The sequence below is a fragment of the Asterias rubens genome, chromosome 14 (assembly GCF_902459465.1).
Source record: "Asterias rubens chromosome 14, eAstRub1.3, whole genome shotgun sequence".
Classification (NCBI taxonomy): domain Eukaryota; kingdom Metazoa; phylum Echinodermata; class Asteroidea; order Forcipulatida; family Asteriidae; genus Asterias; species Asterias rubens.
This window is the reverse complement of record NC_047075.1, coordinates 8,337,991-8,348,151: the sequence shown is the minus strand read 5'-3', so window position 1 is coordinate 8,348,151 and position 10,161 is coordinate 8,337,991. Positions and strand designations below refer to the sequence as shown.

Genomic DNA, 10,161 nt, shown 5'->3' with positions numbered 1-10,161 from the left:
AAGACACAATTGAGTGACACACGATGAGTTACACCTTTGAGTTACACCACTGAGTGACACCGTTGAGTTATACATCATTGAGTTTTACCATTGAGTTATACCATTAAGTAACACCATTGAGTTACACCATTGAGTTATACAACATTGAGTTGCACAATTGAGTTACACCGTTGAATTTCACCACTTAGTTAACTCATTGAAATGCACCACTGAGTTACATCATTTAATTATATTATTTTGTTACACCACTGAGCTACACCATTGAGTCAAACCATTGAGTTACACCATTGAGTTATACACCATTGAGTTGCACCATTGAACTAAAGCATTGAGTTACATAAATGAGTAACACCACTGAGTTACACAACTGAGCTACACCATTGAGTCAAACCATTGAGTTACACCATTGAGTTATACACCATTGAGTTGCACAATTGAGTTACACCGTTGAATTACACCACTTAGTAAACTCATTGAAATGCACCACTGAGTTACGTCATTTAGTTACACCAATGAGTTATACCATTGAGTTACACCATTGACTTAAACCAGCGAGTTACACTGCTTTGTCAAGCTTGTAGTTGACTCACCAGTTGAGTGAATTGACACTAATATTCTGGTAGTTTCTTCTAAGAATCAATGACCTGTTTGTTGGCGAAACTGAAGGTAGGTAATCTTTGTATAACGCAACAGTGTTAGATATAGTGTTAGGCACGAAGTTGTACTTTTGATTAAACGAAAACTTGTTGAGGGGATATACTTGTTTTTTCGAGGGAACGAAATCCTTTCATGTAATTTTTCCTAACAAAAAAAAACACAATGTCCACAGATTTACATTAAACTTCATAGTTTGAATGTTTTGATAGTAGAAAGCGTCCCTTGAAATGTTACTTACTGAGGTGCTGCAGTTTTTGAGAAATATGGGAAACAAATAATTTTCGTCCGAGTCTTAGCTTGTAAAAACGTATTAGCCAGTTATGCTATGATTTTGGTATAATATCATATCTGACAATGAAATTTTACATGCTAAATAAATTTTCGTCTTCCTAGGTCTGTACCAGAACTTAAACAAAAGGACGTACGGAAACCTAAAAATATCGTACATGGGTGTGCAGTAGGCCGAATCTTATATGCCTAAATATGTCACATGGGTACTAATTCTTCAATCTGGCAAACGCCCAGTTCAGAATAACGAACAATGGATTTTGCTCTGGATAATATAGTTCACTGGGGTGAAAAGTGCCCATTTCCATTGTTGCAGTAACTCCTATTGACATGATTGATCTCTCCTCTGATTTAGCGTGAAACTAATAGCGGGAATTGTCAAACGCTGCTCTTGTCAATAGGAATTACTGCAACAATGGAAATTGGCACTTTTCACCTCTAAGCACATACCGCGACGACAATACTCGACCGATTGTTACAAACAAGGTGTAAAAATCACCGTAACTAAATTGTTCGTGTCCTGGTATTTCCATTTTTGAATACAAGTAACAATTTAAGAATCGTAGGCGCTTTTACAACAGCTGCGTTACTTGTTTTGCTGTCTTTGTATCATTGTACACAGCACCAACGATGTACAGTCTTGTATAAAGGAAACACACACGTAGTCAGCTGCCAAGAGCACAATAAGAGACCTACAGCTAAAACAACGATTCTCAGATATGATGATCAGCCTCGCGTTTCTGTTTGCCTCCAGGATTTTGTTCCTGTGCCAAAGTGACGGTAAGTGATTTCAGTTTAAAGGCAGTGGACACTGTCGGTAATTGTCAAAGACTAGCCTTTTCACAGTTGGTGTATCTCAACATATGCATAAAATAACTAACCTGTGAAAATTTGAAAATCAATCGGTCATCGAAATTGCGAGATAACAATGAAAGAAAAAACACCCTTGTCATACCATGGAGGAAGGAAAAGAAGGAGCTCGAACGACCCGCAAAACCGCAGAGTAACAAAAGAATACTCTGACAATGCCCCTGTCTGGCCAGTGGAAAAAGATAGGAGACCTCCAGCTGGACGGCCGATTATTACGAGTAGGATTAAATATCTCTGTACAGAACGTGTGGTACCGCCAGTCTGCGCTCTTGCCTGCGTGTAAAGTTGAGTCATTGGAGACAAGAATTGTGAATACGCACGTTTTCATTTACCGTTTGTGGTGTTTCACGGAAACATCATGGCATACTTTTACATTTTTTGTGACTTTCCGGTCAATAGCGGTGGATCAAAATTTGGGTATAGGCACACGAGGGTGGTTGGTATTCAATTGTGTTTTTCGATTTGGTGAGCACAAGTGTACACAATTTTTATCAGGTCTCAAAAAAGTTGTTTGTTCTGTATTATATCCATACGATATACGACACCATAGTTGAGTGAAGAACCAAGTGCGCACGCGCAAACTCACAGACGCCAGGTCGCCCATTGTCTGTGTAAGGTATCTGGGTGATTACGAGGTGTCGTTAAACGGTTGCGGTACAACGGGCTCGACTTTTGAAGTCCCTTCGTTCGAGCTCCTTGTCTTCCTTCCTCCATGGTCATACGAAGTTGTTTGCGTTGAGATGGTTGAAAACACCTTCATAAACCCCTAGGCCATGACACGCCACGTGCGTTTTACGTGCGTATTCAACTCCGGCCAAAAGGTGACATTCTGAAGATAAATTTATGTTCAATAATGAGAACTTCTATTTGTAATAATTCTCATTTATTTTAATATGTGTATCGTGCAGCAATGGTTTGTTCCATTAGTCACGAACATGATCCGAGTGCAGGCAATATATACCGATGGGTCATCCCAGTGGAAGATCCCTGTAGTTGTACTGAGATTCAACTGGGTGGTATGAACACACGTACTCCTGGCCGCAACTTCAAAGTCATCTACTTTGATATCCCTACTTCAACTGCAGACGAGGTTCACAATTTGCTCAACTGCTCAGGTAAGATTGTCAACAGCACCGTACTCACTGAAATGTTAGCTTTAAATTTCACTCTAATCAATGGAAACCTTTGACAACTGCAGATGTTTTTTGTCCCTGGCATTAATCAAATAGGTTGCATTTCAGTCCAAGTCTTTAGGAGAGTTTAATAATCATGTAGTGTGCCTATTGAATCCTTCCAACAACCGAGCTTGCAAATTTGTTTTATAGGCGGGACATAATTCAATGATGCATTTTGTACTTGTTGCTTACAGGCTTTGTACCCAAGAAGTAACGCAAGATTTAATTTTAAGTAACTTAGAAACACGAACAAATTTCATGATACATGTTTTCTTTTAACATTACAGTTCCTATGAACTCTGGTGTGATTATGATGTGTTTGTTGTTTCTCCTTCCCTCTCTCGGTGTATTCATGTTGGTCAAAATGTTGACATCCAAATTGTCTTTAAACTTTAACTGTTTCCCTGCGTTTAAAGGCAGTGGACACTATTGGTAATTGCTCAAATTAATTATTGAAACAAAACCTTACTTGGACTATGAGTAACGGGGAGAGGTTGTTAGTATAAACAATGTGAGAAACAGCTCCCTCAGAAGTGACCTAGTTTTCGAGAAAGAAGTAATTTTCCACGAATTTGATATCGAGACCTCAGATTTAGCATTTGAGGTCTCGAATCAAGCATCTGACAGTACTCAACTTCGTGTAACAAAGGTGTTCTTTTCTTTAACCATTAGCTCGCAAATTCGTTGACCATTTGAGCTCAAATATTCACAGGCTTGTTTTATGAATATGTTGTTCATTAGATACACAAAGTGAGCAAGACTGGTCTTTGACAATTACCAAAAGTGTGCAGTGTCTTTAATCAAACCTCTTGAAATCTTTCAGGTGGACCGGTCACCGAAAGCACATCATTAACATCAAGTCACTACTCGGCATCTCTTACAACCGAAGTGAATTGCGCCGACGCTGGTGATGGTCAATACTTTGCTGACCACAGTGACTGCACGAAGTACTACCGATGCATCCTTGGGGATCTTATCCATGAGTCATGTACGGATGGTTTGACCTTTAACCCCGACTATTTTGCATGTGACTATACTGACAACGTTCTTTGTGCCGACTTTAACGACGGCTACGGACAATAAGCTCATTAATACCAACAATTATATGTGAACTAATTAAGGCAGAAAATGCATTGGCTTACATACTGGCAACGACGTCACACAAGTTTATACCCGTAATAGTTGTTCTTACAATTTAAAAACGTGTTCGCCGCCAAAGGGCGAATTAAACACGTGCACACGAAAACTTGTTAACAACTTAACATATTAAGAAAAAGAACAAACACAAACGGAGAAAGTAAAGAGGTCTTGAGCAAATCAAATTTGTCCCTTTTCTGCAGCCGATTTCACGAAACTCTATAGGATCAGTCCTAACTCGAATTAGGACGAATAACCCGTCCTTACTTAGGATGGGTTCAACGCTTCCTACGTATTTGGATACGGGACTCAACTCGTCCTAAGTCCTAAGATTAATACTACGTTAGGAAGAGTTTGGTGAAATCGACGGCTGGTCACTCACAGGCACGCCGGGAAAGACATGAACTAGTGAGCACATTATGATAGTGGACGTATCACTAACTAAAATAAAAGCTAAAAACTACACCTTTGCATGAAATTTTTTTGGGCTTTCCGGACGAATGGTGGCAGCATACTTAACTTTTGAAATCATAGTTTTCGGTAATGTGCGCAGGCTCAGAATTTTTCATGAACAATTTTACTTGGTAAGTCTGCTGCCACCAAGCGTTCCAAAGTCTCCCATTTCAGCAAAAAAAATCTCACTCGATCAAACTCGTTTCCGTGTATATGTTAATTTCGTTTTATGATTCAGATTCGTTTCACTTACTCTAGATCATTTCAAGTGCTTGATTTTACGAAATGGACCGATCCGGCCTGTCAATTAAACTGTGCGCGTTCACCCATTTGACCAATCACAGCAATGATTGTGGTCGGACAAACTCGGTCATGCGTGCGCGTATTATTTGGTACGCGCGGCAGAATGTCATTGGGAGTGCTACACGTGTCTTGCTCACGTGCGCGGTGGGCGGAGCTTAGTGGAAAGCCGGAACGGTCCATTTAGTGAGTTTAAAAACTCTAACTTTCGTAAAGTCAAACAACAGAAGCTGGTACGACAACCAAAATAGTTTATCAATTGTGTAAGAGGTAACAGAAAATCAACTGAAGAATGGTAAAAGTCTTGAAAACATCGTCTTGAAAACCTCCCTATAACACAAAATAACATCAAGGAAGGAGCACTAATGAACAAAACCATCAACAGTTGTCATGCTATCGAACACAACTGCTAAAACTAAAGTGGAATTTGCGGAAATTACTTTGAATCCGTGGTACTGCAATTTAATAACGTGTTTATCGCAGATTGCCGAAAAAAACATACAACGTTATAAATTGCTCAGATTAATTATGCTTTCTATAATTTAATAAATAGTGTTAAAGGCAGTGGACACTATTGGTAATTGTCAAAGACTAGCCTTCACAGTTGGTGTGTCTCAACATATGCATAAAATAACAAACATGTGGAAATTTGAGCTCAATTGGTCATCGAACTTGCGAGATATTAATGAAATAAAAAAACGCCCTTGTCACACGAAGGTGTGTGCGTTTAGATGGTTGATTTCGAGACCTCAAGTTCTAAACTTTACCTTTACCGAAGTATAAAGCACTGTTTGTATATGCCATAGCATCCTGTAATTAAAGTGTTCTACTCGCAAAGTATTTACCACGTTTAAAGCACTGTTTGTCTATGCCATAGTATCATGTGTAAAGTGTGAGCCAAATGTTCATGATGTCTAAACTACGAACTATCCTGGGGGGACCCACCGTGGTGTAGTGTAGTGGTAGAGTGGCGGACTGCGAAGCCAATGGTCCCCGGTTCGAGCCACGGTGGTGGCAGCGCGGTGAGTGGCCGTCCACGAAGTCTCACCGCATAAAGGCAATCAGTTCTCTGTTAATTCCATTTTTTTTTGTTTCCTTTTATTTAAATTTGTTCATACTTCGGCTTAAAACAAATCGAACGCAAAAGTAAAATAAATGGGTTCGAATTGTGTGTGTTCTTTTACTATGTTATCATAAACAGCTGGTTATCCTAAGTTTTAAGACTAAACTCGAACGAGTTTTCTAAGTAAGAAGGTCGGTGGCCCAGAGGAATAGCTCCGGACTCTGTTTCGAATGGTCCCGGGATCGAATCCCGCTGTCTCACTACTCGAGTTTTTCTTTTTTTTAATAAATACAATTGGGTTTTTTTTTATGATAAATTGCAAAGTGCATAGGTTCGTTTTATGCTTCTTTCCCACTCTCAAAATATTGGGTGTTTTTTTTCAAGGAAATGCTATAACATTTGTGGTATTTAATTTTAAAGTCACCAAGAACACAACTTTTGAATCTCTTCATGCTGAAGTTTCCGGAAACTCTAAATCTGTTCGACTTGTCATTGTATACAGACCTGAAAGGGATTCAAACGGCCAACATGTGACTTTCTCAAGTTTTCTAAGGGAGTTTGAGAATTTGATTTTGGAATATCTGCTTCATCCATCGGAAATCATTATCACCGGCGACTTTAACATTCATGTTGATGACGTCCACAACACCAATGCAAACCAGTTTAAGCATCTACTTCAAGCTTTTGGTCTTACCCAGCATATCAAGGAGCCGACTCATCGTCTCGGTCATTGCCTGGATCTTGTCATAACTCGTGAAATCTCCCCACCAATTGTCTCAAACTTTATTATTCTACCTGGATTATCTGACCATTATGCAGTCATGTGTAAGTATCCTGGGGGACCCACCGTGGTGTAGTGGGCAGAGCGTCGGACTCCGAAGCTGAAAGTACCCGGATCGAGCCACGGTGGGGACAGCAAGGCGACTGGCCGACCGCAGAGCCTCGACCTCCAGGTTCGAGTTCGGTCAATGAGAGCGCGGCGAGTGGCCGTCCGCCAAGCATCCACCCATCGTGCACCATCACTTTGTTCGCCGTTAATTTGTATTGTATTTTATTTTATTTTAAGGTGTTCATATTAGGGCAATAACAATACATTTGAACGCAATTTAAGTTATGGGAACAGTGGCCCAGTGGAAGGCCTTCCGAATCGACTTCTAAAATAAATGGTATGTTTGTTCTTTTCAACGTTATGATTAAAAGCTGTTAAACAAAGGTTCATGATTAACTAGAACGCAATGTTAGCAAGAAGAGCAGTGGTCGGAACAAAAGTCTCATGACTCTGAACCGAAAGGTCCCGAGTTCGACTCCCGCTGCCTAACCACATTAATATTTTTTTTTTTTCAATAATGACATGTGTTTTTGTTGGCTATGTTAAATTAAAAAAGTGCATAGGTTCATTTAAAGATTCTTTCCTACTCTCATTTTTATTTTTATTTTTTTTCAAGGAAATGAATTTGTGGTATTGAAATAAAATTACATATTTATCGAAAGTGGCCTGGGGACCCACCATGGTATAGTGCTTCGGTGTCAGACTTCCAAGCCAAAGATGCCCTGTATACACAATTATTATTAACGATGAAGCACTGTATATCCATGCTTGCCATAATGTCATGTGTAAAGTATAAATCAAATATTCATGAAGTCTTAAATGCGAACTATCCGGGGGGGGCGGGGACCCACCGTGGTGTAGTGGTATGGTGTCGGACTCCGAAGCCAACAGCTCCCGCTTCGAGCCACGGTGGGGACAGCATGGTGACTGGCCAGCCGCAAAGTCTCGACCTCCCAGTTCGAGCTCGGTTGAACTGAATTCAAACTTTGGAATGAAAACAGAAATGCCTCAGTATATTGTCTTGCTAAAGTTGTCAACTATCGGGGTGGTTTAAGCCTGATGTCGTGACTGATGGTGATATTGACCAAGATCTGTACAATCAAAACGTTTTCTAATCAGAACTAATTTTAAAATTAAACATTGAATCTTTATCATCGCTAATGGTTCCATCGAAATAATATTTAAATGTAACGAACGTCAGAGGGCGGTGATGCGGAAAATGAAACAAAGCAACACAAACACAAAAATACTGCACAAACACAAGTAAAGCCAATAATATATGAGAATGTGCGTAATCTACAGTGGTTGTTTGAAATAATATCGGCCAAATCGGCTCAGCCAAACGTAAGCAACGAATTAACACTCCAACCTAGCTCGTCACCAAGCAATATACCGCTAGCCCATTCATTCGGCACTTGACCAATAAATGGACCATTTGTTCATTGGTAATAAGCTTTAGGTTAGCGAATAGGAAACGTGAATGGGACAATAAGACAGACAACTACAGGACATAAACACGGTTTTAATACCTATACGCTAAATTGTAGGTTGTAAAAAATCATATTTTATCTTTTGCCCATTCATATCTATAATCTGCAGTTTGCAAAATATGTTAAATTATAGTGAATTGTATTGTCACAACTTGCACAAGTTTATCTCACGGCAATAAATAAAACACTAGCACCCTAAAAGTTTGCCTGAACTGGTTTGTGTATTGTCAAAAATGTAATCCTTTTTTGGTTTATTGTCTTGATCATTGGGTGGCTGCAACACACGTAGACTGAACAATTATACAGATGTTAGTCTTGGATTGACTTAGACTTGACTCAAGTCCCAATCCCGTGCCATCGCCAGAACACTAATGTTTTGTGATGCTCTGCATTCCCCAACCTGTTCCGTTGACCGTGCGGCGATCGAGCGCGCACTGTACTGTATAAAAGCCCGGTCCCACTGCAGCGATAACTAGAACGATAACGACAACGACGCAAAGAGAACGCGTTCTATTTGTTGAATGAGCGTGTGCTTGTTCTGCGTGGAGCAATTCAACCATAGACCTTTTCGCAAATACCGGGGCGCGCGCGTAAAGCTTGGAATTAGGTGCATTGTGGTCTTGCTGGTATCCAAATTTGATCCATATATATCCCACAATGCACCTCATTCAACAGTCTGCGCTTGCGCATTGGTATTTGCGATAAGGTCTATTAGAATGCGTTCTCTTTGTGTCGTGATCGTTTTCGTTATCGCTGCAGTGTGACTCGGCCTTAAGGTGGCGTGATATGCTTAGGGACCTCTCACACAAGAATGGGACTTGAATCAAGTCTAGGGTTGACTCAGATGCGAGTCGAATATTGGCCTATTTCTAGGTCAGCTAATTCCGGAATCAAAATGACCCAGAGTCAAACTGAAGCTTAAAGGCAGTGGACACTATTGGTAATTGTCAAAGACTAGCCTTCACAGTTGGTGTATCTCAACATATGCATAAAACAACAAACCTGTGAAAATTTGAGCTCAATTGGTCATCGAACTTGCGAGATAATAATGAAAGGAAAAAACACCACTGTCACACGAAATTATGTGCGTTTAGATGGTTGAATTCTAAACTTGAGGTCTCGAAATCAAATTATTGGAAAATTATTTTTTTTTCTCGAAAACTATGACACTTCAGAGGGAGCCGGTTCTCACAATGTTTTATACCATCAACCTCTCCCCATTACTCGTTACCAAGTAAGGTTTGATGCTAATAATTATTTTGAGTAACTACCAATAGTGTCCACTGCCTTTAATCAAAGTTAAAACTTCTATTACCCACCCAACCTAAGCCGGAAATGAATCAACGGGACAGGGATGTTTTATGTTGTAATATACTAAAACCCCACTTTCATGTGAAACTGTCCTCCAAGATAAAGAAGACATACTTCGAATGGATTCTTTGAAAAGGGGCACAAATGTTCTTGCGCCCCAGCAGCCGATTTCAGGTCCACAAGTCCACTTACGCAAGGTTTATGGCGCAAGTTGCTATATAAACATTGCGCAAGTGGACTTTACGAGGTTGCGCAAAGTTTCGTGAAATCGGCTGCAGGTAAAGTTATGTAATAAGTCTCAACATGGAGGAATGAAGAGAAGGAGCTCGAACGAAGGGAGTTCAAAAGTCGAACCCGTGGTACCGCGGTCGTTTAACGACACCTCATAATCACCCACATACCTTATAAAGACAATGGGCGACAATGGGCGACCCGGCGTCGTATGTCGTATGGATACATTATAGAAAAAAGAAAAAAAATTGAGACCTGATAAAAATTGTGTACACTTGTGCCTACCAAATTGAACAACACAATTGAATACCAATCACCCTCGTGTGCTAATACCCAGATTTTGAACCACCGCTAGTA

The 10,161-nt window shown here is 40.1% G+C and overlaps 2 protein-coding genes across 3 annotated transcripts in view; both read left to right on the top strand.

The window, feature by feature from the left end:
• The first annotated feature begins 622 nt into the window (after nucleotides 1-622).
• LOC117299513 (chitin-binding domain protein cbd-1-like) lies at nucleotides 623-4,933 on the top strand. 2 transcript variants are annotated; one of them, XM_033783061.1, is made up of 4 exons: nucleotides 623-666; nucleotides 1,568-1,725; nucleotides 2,724-2,930; nucleotides 3,814-4,933. In XM_033783061.1, exons 2-4 carry the CDS (start codon nucleotides 1,665-1,667, stop codon nucleotides 4,071-4,073), a joined length of 528 nt encoding a protein of 175 aa, XP_033638952.1. In that variant the 5' UTR covers nucleotides 623-666; nucleotides 1,568-1,664; the 3' UTR covers nucleotides 4,074-4,933. The 2 variants fall into 2 exon arrangements, with proteins under 2 accessions (XP_033638952.1, XP_033638951.1); XM_033783060.1 differs by lacking the exon at nucleotides 623-666 and adding an exon at nucleotides 1,353-1,431.
• Nucleotides 4,934-9,986: 5,053 nt separating this feature from the next.
• LOC117299627 (monocarboxylate transporter 12-like) overlaps nucleotides 9,987-10,161 on the top strand; it is a 3,206-nt gene continuing 3,031 nt past the window's right edge. Inside the window, exon 1 of the mRNA XM_033783176.1 lies at nucleotides 9,987-10,020. Within this exon, the coding sequence (XP_033639067.1) occupies nucleotides 9,987-10,020 (34 nt within the window). The remainder of the gene's footprint in view (nucleotides 10,021-10,161) is intronic.